The sequence below is a fragment of the Protobothrops mucrosquamatus genome, unplaced genomic scaffold (assembly GCF_001527695.2).
Source record: "Protobothrops mucrosquamatus isolate PMUCROS unplaced genomic scaffold, P.Mucros_1.0 scaffold638, whole genome shotgun sequence".
In the NCBI taxonomy this organism is placed as follows: Eukaryota; Metazoa; Chordata; class Lepidosauria; order Squamata; family Viperidae; genus Protobothrops; species Protobothrops mucrosquamatus.
This window is the reverse complement of record NW_015386930.1, coordinates 979744-996131: the sequence shown is the minus strand read 5'-3', so window position 1 is coordinate 996131 and position 16388 is coordinate 979744. Positions and strand designations below refer to the sequence as shown.

General features: G+C 36.3%; 1 protein-coding gene across 1 annotated transcript in view; it reads left to right on the top strand.

Annotated features, from left to right (window-relative positions):
* Nucleotides 1-16388, top strand: part of NFASC (neurofascin) — a 93186-nt gene that overhangs the window by 14400 nt on the left and 62398 nt on the right. Inside the window, exons 6-10 of the mRNA XM_029284475.1 lie at nucleotides 1934-2104; nucleotides 9821-9932; nucleotides 10586-10770; nucleotides 13434-13565; nucleotides 15781-15924. Of these exons, the coding sequence (XP_029140308.1) occupies nucleotides 1934-2104; nucleotides 9821-9932; nucleotides 10586-10770; nucleotides 13434-13565; nucleotides 15781-15924 (744 nt within the window). The remainder of the gene's footprint in view (nucleotides 1-1933; nucleotides 2105-9820; nucleotides 9933-10585; nucleotides 10771-13433; nucleotides 13566-15780; nucleotides 15925-16388) is intronic.

Genomic DNA, 16388 nt, shown 5'->3' with positions numbered 1-16388 from the left:
TGTATAACATATATAGAAGGGACATATTTGCCAACTATGATATAGCTGCAAAGGAATCTTATTTCATTCTTTGACAAAGTGACTAAATTAGTAGACCAGTGAAATGCTGTGGACATAGTATACGTAGACTTCAGCAAGGCATTCAACAAAGTAGACCACAAACTACTTCTTGGTAAGTTAGAAAAATGTGGGATAGACAGCATCACAGATGGATTTGTAACTGGCTAACAAACCATACTCAGCGAGTAGTCCTTAATGGTACTACAACTACATGGAGGGAAGTAAGCAGTGGAGTGCCACAGGGTTCCATCATAGGACCAGTACTCATCAATATCTTCATAAATGACTTAGATGAGGGAATAGAAAGGGAGCTCATCAAATTTGCAGATGACATTAAGCGGTTAGGAATAGCCAGCACCCCAGAAGACAAGCTCAGGATCCAAAAAGATCTTGGCAGACTTGAACAATGGGTCCTATCTAACAAAACGAAATTTAATGTGGAGAAAAGCAAGGTTTTACACTTAGGCAGAAAAACCCAAAGTTACAAGTACAGATTAGACTAAATCTGGCTCAAAATCAGTAACTGTGAGAGGGACCTTAGAGTCCTAGTGGATGATCACTTAAATAAGAGCCAGCAGTGTGTGGCAGCAGCCAAAAAAACTATTACAATCTTTGATTGTATAAACAGAGGCATAGAATCAAAATCACATAAAGCATTAGTACCACTTCATAAAGTCTTAGTAAGACCACGCCTGGAATACTGCATCCAGTTTTGGTCACCACATTACAAAAAAGATGTTGAGACTTTGGAAAAAGTGGCAAAGAAGAGCAACTAAGATGATTAAAGGCTTGGAATCTAAAACATATAAAGAACGATTGCAGGATTTGGATTTGGCTAGTCTAGAGAAAAGAAAGACTAGGGATGATATGATAGCACTATTCCAGTATTTGAGAGGTTGCCACAAAGAGAAGGGGGTCAACTTATTTACCAAAGCACCAGAAGGCAAGACAAGAAACAATGGGTGGAAACTAAACAAGGAGAGAAGCAACCTGGAACTAAGGAGAAACTTTCTAACAGTGAGGACCTGTGGAACAGCTTGCCATCAAGCTGTTTTAAGAAGAGATTGGGCAGTCACTTGTCTGAAATGGTATAGGGTCTCCTGTTTGAGCAGGGGGTTGGACTAGAAGACCTCCAAAGTCCCTTCCAGCTCTATTCTGATTGATTATATAATCTACCTACTTTTTTCTCCTTCCATGTTCTCAAAAGCAACATGGAGGACATGTTGTCAGTTAGTAGCTGTTGCTTTTTAATTAAATACATCTGGAGGTGCAGACAGAGTTGGTCCAAGGCATTTTGCCCCATCTCTGTCCCAAACTACTGCATTATAGTATTCCAAAATATATATATGCAGGATCTCACTTTTTGAAATGTATTTCTTTGGTGTGTTCTCATACCCCTGAAAGTTGTCCAGATAAATAAATGGGCTGGCTGACTGCAGCAATTAGCAAAAGTTAATTTACATTTTAAAAAAATCGGTGCCCTGCCTTCTAGATTCGTAAATATCTTCTTTTTTTCACATCGGCTAGATAGCAAGGGGACGAAATCCGTTTGACTACAAGTACAAAAGCAACTAATGTTTACATGAAAAACACCATAAATTGTTTTCATAAATTTCACTGTATGATCATATGTGAAAAGATTAATATTAAAGGAAAGCATCTCAAAAGGTTTTTCCTATCTGCATTCATCACAATAATTATGGTGGCTCAATTATTCTAGCTTCTTAATGCTAGCAGGAATTAACATGTGGCGTTTGGAGCTTGTTATGCCTAGTAGATAATGGTCATTGGTTCCAATGCAGCTATGAAATGTAGCACATAGCTATGTAATACAGCTATGAATTCTAAAAAGAATTGCTGTTCCTTCTTCCAGCCATGGAGCCAATCCATCAAGACAAGCGCGTCTCTCAAGGGCAGAATGGTGACTTGTATTTCTCTAATGTCATGCAGCAGGATGCTCTGACTGACTATAGCTGCAATGCTCGCTTTGCTTTCACACATACCATCCAGCAGAAAAATCCTTACACCCTCAAAATCCTGACCAGTAAGTATTTATTATGAATAGCTTAGTTGGAGTAATAACAGCAAGGTCCTTTCTGTACCAGCTGTGCTGGCAATGTTCAGAGAAACCATCTTCTCTGCAAATGTGGCAGCATTAATGGAACTGTATTTTTATTATTCAGGCATTTCTTAATTTATGTTGTTTCTATTTAGAAAACATTGAAAATTATTTATCTTCTCACATGATTGTTTTGCATTAGTGTCCAAGGAGAACAGAGATGGGAAGGAAGGGTGAAAGAATTTTAAAACAGCCCTACTAATCCGCTTAAGAAAAAAGATGTCACTGTCCAGTTGATTTATCTACAGACCCAAACATTTAAATATTTTTAAGGAATATCATTTATTTGAATATGTTTTTGGAAATTAGAATAGCAATAAAATGTGAAACTCTAGTTTTATTTTGTGTTTTTAGTCCACAGCTTTCTTGTGGATATGATCCTGCACCACAGAATTCTCAGGAGATTAAGTGATCCTCCTGTTTTTAAATGGAGAAGTTTTATTTAATATGTTTGTGGAGATTCTCAGTCATCCAGGTCATAGCTATCTCAAAGGTGATTTTTTCTTCAAAAGGCAACTGGACTGTTTTTTTTTTCCTTGAAGAAGAAGAAGAAAACATTTTGCTTCTCATCCAAGAAGCTTCATCAGTTCTGAGGGGGATGGAAGGATAGGTTGTGATAGGATGGGGGTGGGGAGAAATGGAAGAATTGTATTTTTTTGCAGTCATCTGGTCCTTAGAACTCTCTCTGAGAGCTGCTGAGGTCACTTGGGGGTTTGTCTGTGCTCTCAGGGTCACCTGAATCAGGGTGCAATTCGTTGTGGAATTTTCTTGTTCCAGTTTGCAAAACCTACTTTGTAAACTGGAAATAGATCAGTGGTTCTCAACCTGTGGGTCGGGACCCCATTTGGGGTCGATCGACCATTTTATGGGGGTCGCCAAGCAAGGCTGTCCGCCATTTTTTTTGTCCGCCATTTTTTTTGTCCGCCATTTTTCCCCCCTTTTCCGGCGGGTGCCTTACCTCCCTTGGGCTGGGCCAGCTGGTGGTCAGCCTGTTCCGTCTCTGCCGCTTGCCAGCTACACCTCAGCCGGCGCAGGGGGCGGAACCACGCATGCGCGGCGCTCCCAGGCAGGGAAAGTCCTCGACTTACAACCGGTTGGGTAGTCCTCGACGTATGACCAGTTTAGTCCTCGACTTACGACCGGTTTAGTCCTCGACTTACGACCGGTTTAGTCCTCGACTTACGACCGGTTGGGGTCGCAGCATTAAAAAGGTTGAGAACCACTGAAATAGATGGTTCTTATTCCTCCCCCCCTTTTTAAAAAAATGTTTGGTTATAGGACAAGGGATCATTTTAGAAACCTTCAACAGACTTTTACCTGATACTGGGGTTTTTTTTAATTTAGGAAAACAGGTTAAACATTATTTCCACAATCAGACTAAGCTTGATTTTTCTAAATGTATCCATCTCTATGCTTATTTAGTAGTCTGTAAAGAAACTGTGTATTTGGCTTCATTCAACCTCTTACATTCAGCTTGACTCTGAAAACCTCACCCTTAATTTCTTCTAGTACTTTGGTAACACTAGGAACTATCTTTTGGACATTTCTGGTCTTCAGATATCATTGATCTAAGAAAAACTATAGGAAAATGTTCCTATATGACTAGAGGTTAGAAAAATCTTTTTAAAAAGACTTGCTATGGAAACGGTGATTAAATTATCTTTATCTTTCTAAGGTTATAATTGATATGTGCCGATCAATCCCATTTTCCTCCAAGACTAATGAACTATTTGTGTATAACTTTGCTTTTCATTTTTCATACAAGGATATAATTCTCATAAGAGAGAGATGCAGACTCCAAAGTTGAAGACTCCAACGAATCCAGGGCCTTTTTTGTTGTTTGATTGCTTGCTTGGTTTGATATTATGAAATCAGACTTAAGAATGAAATATTACAGGAGTTTGGTTGATTTCCATCATTTCCTTTCAGTTGCTAGTGGAGTATGTTTTGCTGGGTGTTGCAGAGGGGAAAGGATGAGTGATGTGCACCAGACATTCCTTGCTCATTTTGTCTGGATTTTAGTTCATCCCAAACCAGACCGTCCAATTCTTCAATGCTTTGCCTTAGTAAACCACATTTTCCATACTTTCTGCACAACTCTCCTAAACAGCCTCAAAAAACTCTTTTGGGCTTTGCATCTCTCCAAAGCAGATTTGGAGGTAGCATGAAGAACTGCACCGTGCGACATTACTTCATCCCTTATAGTGTATTGATGGAAGAATGTCTTGCAAATGAAGTAGCCTGCTGGATTCCACCCATTTCTTTTCTAATTATAGTTTTAAGAAAGATTTTTCTAGTTTTTTAATCAACTTTGCCTCCCTTTAAAAAATCTTGAATTATATTTTGAGAAATATCTGCATTTAAATTAGACTTCTTTATTGTTATTGAGAGGTACTTTATTGTTATTGAGAACCATTATTACAGAAATGAGGATTCGTGTGCCCATATTGTAAATAAATAGACAATAGCAAACTCAATCTGAATGTTTTTAAACACAGGTAGTCCTCTTCTTACAACAGTTCATTTAGTGACCGTTCAAAGTTATGACGACACTGAAAAAGTGACTTGTGACCATTTTTTTAAGTTACGACCTTTGCAGCATCCCCATGATCGTGTGATCAATATTCAGATGCTTAGCAACTGGTTCATCTTTATGACGGTTGCTGTGTCCCAAGGTCATGTGATCCGCTTTTGCGACCTTCTGACAAGCAAAGTGAATGGGGAAGCCAGATTCACTTAACAACCGTGTTACTAAATAAACAACTTTAGTGATTTACTTAACAACCGAGGCAAGAAAAGTCATAAAATGGGTCAAAACTCACTTAAATGTCTCACTTAATAACAGAAATTTTAGGCTCAATTGTGGTCATAAATCGAGGACTACTTGTATACATACTCATTTTCTTAGTATCTTTTTTGCAAAGTTCATTACAAAACAAAACTCAAGAATAAATACAAGTTAGATATAAAAAAGAACAAATTACAAGATTAGCTGAGCTTATCAATCAGTCTTTTGCACATTTTGCATATGATGTAGCAGAATTTGCAAATTACCAAAAAATTCTGTTCCATTCTTGAGTTTGACTAGAGAAGGGAAAGAATAGGCTTCAGGTGGGCAGTAATAATTAAGTTTAACACACACACACACATACACACCACCCACACAAGATTCCTGCACATTTTTATACTTTCATGTAATGCCTGAATTATTCCAAGATGGGAAACGTATATATGTATCTCTTGCCCCATTGATATCCTATCATTTTCGACAAGTTCTGCAACAAAGAACTGTATTGATATTAATAGGCTCTTCTAGCAAGTTATAATTTTGGAAAATCAAGATTCTTTATGAAATGGTTACTCTAAATCAGTGGTGGGATTCAGCCAGTTCACACCACTTCTGCAGAACCGGTAGCTAATTTTTTGTTGCCCAGGCCCAGAATGGACTTCCGGAGGCAGCATCCACACAGAGAACCGGTTGTTACATATTTGAATCCCACCACTGCTCTAAATAAGTAGAGAAAGCTCTCCTGTAGTTATTTCCTCTCCAGTTTATGTAGGATGCAGTGTCAGGGGACACAGCATGTATACTTATCCTTGCCCCTCATATATGCTTATGCTGTGAAAAAATAGAATGTTTGGGATTAGTGTGTATTTTAGCTTTTTGCATGCCAAAGGAAAGCATGTTTAATTTTAATCCGTGAAAACATTCACTGCCGCTGTGTCAAAACTAGAGCAACATTAACTGTAGAAATTTTATTTTGACAAAAATTAATTAAGATTAAGCTCCTAATCCTAAGGCTAATGTTCTGTTCTTCACTCTTCTGGCTTTTTCACAAAACAGGTTTACTTATAGGAATATATGAATAATATCTCATTGGTCAGAATCATGGAATTTAGTAACATATAATCTCTTTCCATTACATTTTATACATTTTATAAATCCAATTAAGAGGATCTATGCCATATTCACAGCTTTAGACCTCTTGCCTGTTGTGATAGATGCAAAGCTGACTAGATTTCATTGTTTAATTGTTAATTGTTTCAGCAATAGGTAGATTTACAGGAAGTTTAGGGACACAAATCTGTGTGCATAGAGTATAAGCAATAAGAGGAACAATGTTAGGATTATTCAACAGTACATACCCTATGAAAAGATGGATGCTTTGTTAAATTGCATCCATTTAGATTGGCAAAGCTTTGAAGAAATGCTTCACTTTAATTAAGCTTCAAAAGAAACACCCCCTTAAATAATTATTTGCATATCGGTGTATTATTTCATCAAAGTTTTCGGTGGAAATTGAATAAGCAATTTATCTGTAAATATCTTGGGAAGTTGTCATTCTCCTATTTTATGGGCAGGAATGTTTTCACCAAAGTGCTGTTTACAAATACTCTTTCTAGAATTATTCTATTTCAATGTCTTCATCTGTACATTGATCTAAATATCTGCAAAAACGTAAAGTTCAGTAGAGGAACTGCAAGAACAATTTAGCTATTTCATACAATCCCTGTTGGTTTCAAAGTCAATTTGAAAGGAATCAGTAGAAATCTGCTCTAAACCGAAAACTCAAATGTATGTATCTGTATCTGTGCCCTATCACATAGGAAGATTTAGCCCAGCATTCTAACACATAAAGACCCTCTGTTAGATGCTGTTAATTAATGATTAATTGCAAACATTTCTTTCTCTTAACACTTATTAACACAATCCTGTCAGGTTCCAAAGAGAAAAAAATCTCATGTTGCTATCTTGAGCTTCTAGAGAAAAGGAAGAATAGAAATCTAGTAAATAAATAATATTTTAAAAATAACATAACTACTGCCTCTTTGTATCTTAATTGTTTATCTGTAAGTTTTATACATGTTTTTAACCTGTTTTGTTTGCAATTTTTTCTGTTCACCTGCCAATTTTTTTGTAACTGTTCTGCTCAGATGTTTGTCTTAACCTTTCTACAGCTCTTATATTTGTCCTTTGTTTTGCTTTAAATATTTCTTTGTAGTGCACATGTGTAGTGCACATTTGCATGCACAGAGCTTAGAGAAATGTCACTCTCTGTGGTAATTTTCATTTAATTAACAAAATGAGTCCATATTGAACAGCATGGAATAATTGCTTGTTTTATGACACCATTTATTCAAGATTCTTTCCACATAACGGCTTTTTTTAAAAGATCTTATGTCAGCTGTCTTCTTGTTTTGAAACCTATTTTGATGAATTCGAATTTCATTTTTATGAAATGAGTACTAATGGTATGGCATGTTATTTTTGCTCATCAAATTAACTGTGAATTAACTTCTTATCATGGGCAGAAATCTTTTATTTCTTTTGTTCATTTATTTTCCTTCCCCCAGAGTTCATATTTCTTTGAGGGAGAAATCATAAGTATTATTTAGAAATATAGTTGTGATCGCTACAGTAGAATATTTAGTCATATCATAAGCTCATTTTGATATTTGTGCACAAATCAAAAGCAAGAACTCCATCCAATGATTTATTAAGGCATCCACAATGACAGAGTCTTTAGAACTGATATTTGGAATTATGTTAGTTTCAAGTATTGTAACCTAACACAGAGATTCTTCCATTCTTCAGAGTCATTTAGATCTATGGAATTAATTATATTTTCCTTTGCATCCCATTAAATTGAGATCCGGTTAATATTAGATCTAAATTCAATTAATCATTTAATAAAGCCATGGTTTTGGGACCAAAAGATTTTGCCAATCTTAGAATGCTTTTGTTAATGTTGTACTTTGAATCCTTCATATTAAATCAGTAATCAGTCCTTGATTTTCAGTGCTACTTCATCATGTTATAATGCTAAAGTGGATAATCAGATTCTTGATTTTTTTTTCATTCTATGTATTTTAACGAGGAATGCTAATTTGCAGCCAACAGTACAGATAATTGCTTTAAGCCAAAGCTTTTTATGCTCTCTGCTATAGATAAGGGACAATTTTCTTGTTAAAAAACCCTTAATTACTGGCTTTAATGTTGAGGTAGCTCCTTCTTTGTGACATTTTTTTCCTCTGAAACAGATCCTAAAAATAATCTGGATTTGCTATACAAAGAGAATGTAAATATTTCATTAAAAATGACATGTCAATGAACTAATTGAGTGTGATAGTTTTCTTAAAATATAGATCAGTAAAAATCAAAGTTGACATATTTTTAGTTTCTCTGGATCCCAATATAAGTTAGCTTGGTTAAGTTGAGTTTTAAAATTTTTGCTGTACAAACAAGGCTATATTCATTATTGTGAGAATGGAAAAGAAGAAGTGTGTTGTTCTGATAGTGCAGCACAGCACTCCCCAACCTTTCTGGCTCTGGACTGGCAGTGGCGGTGGGGGGGCAGGGGATGGTTTCACGTGCTCGCTCTCTGCTTGCACGGCCTGGTTCCTAATGGACCATGGCACGATACTCGGCCAAAGACAGAGAGGTTGGGGACACCTGGTGTAGCACATCTGAAGTAGAATTTATTTATGTAATTGAATTCTAACACTGTCCACTAGCTGACAACTCTAACCAGCTTACAGAGGATTAAAACAATAAAAGTAAAATACAAAATACCAAGAACACACTGGGGGGGGGGGGAATGACCCCCTCTATACACCACAATTACTATACAATTGGTGGGATCACACTCCACCCTTAACTTGGTGCCTGTGGGAAGAGCTAGGTCTTTAATTCTATCTTAAAGATCAATTGAATTGGAGCCATACAGACCATGGAGGGAATATTTTAGAGGATAGACACAAGTATAAAGAAGGAATGCCTATTGGGTTTTATAATGTGATTGTTTAATGGATAGGTCCCAGAATATACCAACTCTCTCAGGATGGCCAGAGAGAATTGTGGAGAGGCAGTCTTACAAATGCCCTTTATAATGTTTTGTGAAAATCTTGTGCAATGAAATATCTTATGAACATGCCTTTGGCTGAAGGAAGAATTCATGGCTCAGTGGAATGGCTTGCTCAATAGCTTAGTATCAAAATATGATTTTTTTCACTTGAGCAAGGACGAATCACAATCAGGTTTAAGTGAATGTCACAGTTTCCATGAGACTCAGCACATAATATTGAACATCTTATTACATAATGTTTTTTAACAACATTTGATTTAATTGTTATAGTTGTTTCTTGTAATTCATATTTTCCCACTGTAAATTTCACAAATATTTTTGAAGTAGCATTGGAATTTTATTGAATACTATAGGTAATTGTGATCTCCACAAACAGGTATAAATTGACACTTTATAGGGACATTTCTGCAGTATTTTTATTTTGAAAAAATGAAACTTTGAATTTCCTTTTTCTAAACATCAAATTTGCACATGGTTAAATTTGAAATATGGTAAATATTTATCTGTTTTGCTGTCAATAAAGTAACTTATTATTACAACTATTATTACTGCTTCATTCCATTCTATTATGTCTCTGTGCCATTGTCTGATTTTTCCACTGAAACTTTGTTCCATTTTAGTATTTTACCAATCTCTTTGTAGATTCCCACGTCAGATCTTGGATGTTGCAAATATTCTCTAATTTGCTTGTTTCCTATTGTCTTTCATTTTCACACTGCCCTTTGGAGAAGGATTTACAATTCTGTATTTTTCCTCCCTCATGTCCTGATTTCAGCCCGAGGTATTGCAGAAAGGCAGCCCAGCTTCATGTACCCTACTGGGACCTCAAGCAGTCAGACGGTGCTAAGAGGAGAAGACCTCTTGCTGGAATGCATTGCCTCAGGAGTGTACGTACCAGTTGGGATCAGGGAAACCATGGTTTGTCAAATATATTCTGGTCTAAATTCTTGGAGATAAAATCACAGCCAGTTGCTTATTCTTAATAATTTTTGGTTTGGTAAATAAAAGATAACTTCACAAGAACGAAAAGGAAATAATTCAAATGATAAAATTCAAAAACATAATTTTAGTGGGATTAATCATTGATGTTTATGGGCAGGGGGAGCAAGTGATGAAAAATTGTTGTGGTGATATTATGCAAGCTCCAGAGCTTACACACTTATATATAACACAGTTTTCAAGTTATTCATCTTACCCAGAAAGTCAGATAAATTGATTCATCTAGTTTGGTGTTGTTTATGCTGGTATATCTCTCAAACATTTCACAGAAAACTCTCTCACAGGATACTATCTGAAATCTTTAGTCTCAGGAGCCAAAAACTAACAACTTAATTTTATACATGAATATGTTTAATAATTAATTAATTAGTCTCTTCTCATTGATGTCCTTGCCTCTCAAGTTGTTTGGCAGGCATTTTGAGAGAACAAATATTTTGAGGTCAAGTTTCCAGAAAATTTCTTTATAATACATAATTCAGGTTGGAAAAATATTGGCATCAAATGCTTAAATCTTCTGGATTTTTTTTTTTTGTTCCTTCAGTCCAACACCAGGTATCATGTGGCACAAAAAGGGTGGTGATCTCCCATCGGGCAGGATCAAGTTGGAAAACTTTAACAAGGCTCTTCATATTGCAAATGTTTCTGAGGAAGATTCTGGGGAATATTTCTGCTTAGCTTCCAACAAAGTGGGCATTAGTCGCCATAGTATCTTGGTGAAAGTGAAAGGTAGGTCACATTTACTGTGCCTTCTTATTCTCCAGCAGCTGGTAATGCAAAAGACCAGTGAAGGAGGCTTACATAGGAAATCTTTCTGGGGGCAGTCTAACCGTGTGATGGGAACATGGTATTAGAATGCTTCCTGAATAGCAAATTACTGTTTTGAACACAAACCTACATATCTTTATTCAGCCAAGTGGAAGAAAACATAAAACTGTCATTGTTCCTTAGGTACAGTGAATTGGGGAGCAGTCACATAAGAGAGACCATAACCCACAACTACATAGTGGGTAGAGCAAGTGTCTTAAAAAGGAGCCTGCCTAAATTATCAGGATATAACAGTGATGGCAGACTTGCTAAATTCTGTTAATGCAGCTTTGTAATAAAGTAGAATTAGCTTATTTGGCCATGTTTCCCCTTTGGTCTACCTGATAAGACTGATACCTTCTCTGCCATAGTGACCACTTTATGGAACATTCACCACCAGCACCACCATCATCCTTCCCAAAGTAAGGTCAGCTTCATCCCTTCTTATTTTTCAGAAGTCTCTCAAGACCCGCTATATCATCAGGCCTGGGGACCAGGGGAAGTGGCTCCCTTGCTAATCTAATCACTTGAGTGCCTTGTGCTTTTAAAACTTTTTCTAATGACCATTGTATTACATGTTTATTACTGTATATCTTTGTTATTACACTGCCAAAGTCACATCTTGTGAGATTGGTAGTTATATAAATTTGATACATAAATAAATGTAATAAACTGGCTTTCTAAGAGTTCAAAGGATGAGACATAAGCAAAATGTATTCAAATTATGAGACCTTTTCAAATACATTCCCATTTATATGCCCTAAAGATCAAATATTATATCACTAAATTTTTTGGGCCCTCAAAAACTAAAGGTTTTCCAAAATTCTTCCCCCTTTTCTATATATTCTATGCAAGTAAATTAATAAGTAGCAAAAATAGAGGATCTCCAGCTGCCTTTTATTCTTGTTCTGATTAACTTGCTTTCAATATGTACAGATTGTTGCTTATTTTAGGATCATCCCAATAGAATAGAATAGAATAGAATAGAATAGAATAGAATAGAATAGAATAGAATAGAATAGAATAGAATAGAATAGAATAGAATAGAGCTGGAAGGGACCTTGGAAGTCTTCTAGTCCAGCCCCCTGCTCAAGCAGGAGAACCTATACCATCTCAGACAGGTGATTGTCTAGTCTCTTCTTTAAAATCTCCAGTGATGGAGTGCCCACAATATCTGTAGGCAAGCTGTTCCACTGGTTGATTGTCCTCACTGTCAGGAAGTTTCTCCTTAATTCCAGGTTGCTTCTCTCTTTGATCAGTTTCCAACCATTGTTCTCGTCCTTCCCTCTGGTGCTCTGATGAACAACGTGACCCCCTCTTCCTTGTGACAGCCCCTCAGATATTGGAATACTGCTATCATGTCTTCCCTGTTTCTTCTTTTCTTTAGACTAGCCAAACCCAAGTCCCGCAGCCATTCTTCGTATGTTTTAGTCTCCAGGCCTTTGATCATCTTAGTTGCTCTTCTCTGATTTTTTTCCAAACTCTCAGCATCTTTTTTGTGATATGGTGACCAAAATTGGCTGCAGTATTCCAGGTGTGGTCTTACTAGAGTTTTATAAAGCGGTACTAATACTTCACGTGATCTTGATTCTATGCCTCTGTTTATACAACCCAGGATTGTATTGGCTTTTTTGTCTGCTGCTGCACACTGCTGGCTCATAGTCAAGTGATCATCTACTAGGACTTCAAAGTCCCTCTCATAGTTGCTGTTTTTGAGCCAGGTCTCGCCTAATCTGTACTTAAACCGTTGATTTTTCCTGCCTAAATATAAAACTTTGCTTTTTCCACATTGAAACTCATTTCGTTGGATAAGGCCCATTCTTCAAGTTTGTCTATATCTTTTTGGATCCTGAGTTTGTCTTATGGGGTGTTGGCTACTCCTGTTAGTTTGGTGTCATCTGCAAATTTGATGAGTTCCCCTTCAATTTTCTCATCTAAGTCATTTATGAAGATATTGAGGAGTACTGGGCCTAAGACGGAATTTTGTGGTACCCCACTGCTTACTTCTCTCCATGTGAATGTAGTGCCATTGAGGACTACTCGTTGAGTATGGTTTGTCAGCCAGCTGCAGATCCAACTGGTGATGATGTTGTCTATTCCACCTTTTTCTAGCTTACCAAGGAGTAGGTTGTGGTCTACTTTATCAAATGCCTTACTAAAATTTAAGTATACTACGTCCACAGCATTTTGCTGGTCTACTAGTTTATTAACTCTTATTATTAACTGAAAGGAAGCCTTGCTTCATTTCAGCTTCCAGTCATTAGAAAAGTTTATAAATGTATTTACAGAACATGCCATCCTTTATCCCATTTATATGAACAGCAAAGGACACCACTTCTATGAAAAAAGTGTAACTAGTCTGTAACATAATTGTGTTCACTATGTTCCAAGCAACCTCTGTGTCTTGTACTATGTTCTAGTACTTCTCCATATAAAACTCATAATTTGTCTTCCTGTAGTCATTTCACCTTTCCTGTAGTTTTCTTTTTTTATTTCTTTTTCTTTCATATCCATATTGTCTCCAATAGATCACTATAATGACAGCTATAGCATCTTTTTTTATATTTATCACTTTTGTTCTAAAGCTTCCCCATATTGGTTGGATGAACCAGAGAACCTTATTCTGGCTCCTGGTGAAGATGGAAGACTGCTTTGCCGTGCCAATGGTAACCCCAAACCTTCAATTCAGTGGCTTGTGAATGGAGAACTTCTAGAAAGTAAGCAAGAACAGAGTCTAATTATTTGAAAGATTTACAATATGTTTCTTGACCTCATTATTGTTAGAAGGGAGGTAAAGATATTCTCAAATAACTGCTGGTAATCACCCTCCCTCCCTCTCTCCCTCCCTCCCTCTCCCCCTCTCTCCCTCCCTCCCTCCCTTCCTTCGGTGACTAGACTTCTGATGATTATCTGGATTAATTCTATTTTTACTGCCTCAAGTTGTAATTGCTTGAAGGGCAGGTCAATTTTTTAAACGATTGCTGATATCAACAAAGTGTGAAATATGAGCTCCAGAGGATTCAATTGTTTTCTACTTTAGTCAATACTTACTTGCATTTTTAATTTCTGAAAGTATTTGTTTTATGCTATTAAAAATAATTGATTGTTGGCATGTTTATACGCTACAGTGTATCTGTGATTCTATACTTTGTTGTATTTCACGGGAGGTTAAATTAAGATGTTAAAGTGGCTTTTAAGATTGACGTTTAAATGACATTTACACAAGATTATTTGCTCTTTTTAGCTAGACCTTAAACATAACATGCACTCATAAACAAACATGGCTTACTGTGGTCTTGATATTATCATATTGTTCTATATAGATCCTCAGCCTTCTTAAGAGGTTCTGAGATTTGCTTTTTTCTCAGTTATCTCTGCCCTATGCTGCCTTTTCTTCTTTGCTTTCCCTTATAAATTTATCATATTTCTGCATTCCAAATTCTGTAAAGACATAAATCTTCCTGTCTGCATAAGCAACGGAAGTTTCCTGCTTCATTCTAAAATGTTGCTGTTCTATATAGAGACATAAGAACTTATTGAATGCTTGCAGACCACAATAATTTAGTAGGGCAGCTCTCTGAAATAGCTAGCTATACTGTCTTATTATTGTTGTTGTTATTTCTTTTTTAAAAAAAACCTCTCATTTTTTCAAAAATTTGAGGGGCAGTTGATTCATGTAACAACAGCAGTAGTTAGTATAAGCATAATTGGGTGATGCTTTAAGGATGAGATCAAAAGGCACAGTCATAGGATGTTTAGCCAAACCAAACAAAAGCTAGCTACAGGTGGTGGTCATTCTTTAACAACTGGTTGCTTAGTGATCATTCGGAGTTACAATGGGCTCCCCCAAAAAACGACTCTGATTCTGGAGCTCTGAAAGTGGCACCCGACTGTATTTCGGGCACTTGGCAACAAGCTCATCTTGCACATTCCACAGTCACATGACTGTGATTTACAAAGGTTTTTTTTTTACTAGTTTCTGGCCTGTTTTGAATGAATGGATGCCTATAACAACCATGGGATTCACTTAACAAGTGATGCATTCATTTTACAACTGCCACATTCACTCAATGAGTGCTGCAAAAAAAACTCGTCATAAAATCAAGTTAATTCTGTGGGTGATCCGATTTATGACAGTCATGACTTATGACAGAAATTCCCAGCTCCATTGTGGTCATAAGTTGAGGGCTATCTGCCTAAAAGAGCCATGGTGGCGCATTGGTTAGAATGGGTATTGCAGACTAGCTCTGCTCACTGCCAGGAGTTCGATCTTGACCAGCTCAAGGTTGACTTGGCCTTCCATCTTTCTGAGGTCGGTAAAATGAGGACCCAGATTGTTGGGGGCAATATGTTGACTCTGTAAACTGCTCAGAGAGGGCTATAAGTATAAATGCTATTGCTATTGCTTTCTGTAAGTAATTAAAATGAAAGGAAAGAGACCTTTTTTTAATTAAATCAATTCATACTGAGGCCCTTGCAATGAATAAAAAAGAAACAATAAGAGTTTTCCTGCTTGTACTTAAGTTTGCCGATATATTATCTATATTAACATAAATTGGAATAATTTGTTATACTGTCAATATAATGGATATTTCCTTCTTAGATATACAGCCTCAATGATAGACCATAGAAACAAAGATGTATTGAAATAAACATTGAACAGAAATGTAATATATAGATTTAAATCGAATGATTGAAAAATAAGGTGTTCTATGGACCAGCATGACTGGAACTACTACTCTAAAATGGTTCTCATCCTCATTATTTAATAAAATGTATGCCCAGATCAAGAGAAAAATTCCATCCATTGTTTCTTCACCTCAGATGAGATTGATTGCTTAATTTTAATGCTTTTGTAGTGTTCATTTGATATAAATTAGAACAAAAAGAAATAAAAGCTATAGTTTAATTTTATGTCCATCTGATTCCAAGGTTCTGCTCCCAATCCCAGCCGTGAAGTTAATGGAGACACCGTTATGTTTCGGGACATCCAGAGTGGCAGCAGTGGTGTATATCAGTGCAACGCTTCTAATGAACATGGGTATCTGTTAGCCAATGCATTTGTTAGTGTGTTGGGTAAGCACTGAACAGACAAAGTTCTCAGTTCTTTACCTTTGTTCATGCAGCTTAGCTTTAACAACCTTTAAAGTAATTTCCTCTTTTTGTACAATTGTTTGGTTATTAAATCATTTGTTTTTTTTATCAGGAAGTAATATCCATTATAGTTGTGATTAAGCAATGATTTTAAGATGGTTTGTTGAAAGAGCTGTTGTATTCTGCTTTACGTAATACAATGGCTCAACTCTGAATACAAAGAAATCATGTTAAGATGTCATGATTTACTGAAATAATAATCCCAACCACTGATTAAATTATGTGAAAAAATTTTTAGGAATACAGTTGTTAAGGACAACAAATTGATTTAATATTTAAAATAAAAGGAAAGCTTTTCAAAGATGAAAAGAAAATATAAATATATCAAATTGTTCTTGTTACGATTTAGTGGAATTAGAAATTGAATTGTTTAAAAGCATCAGTGC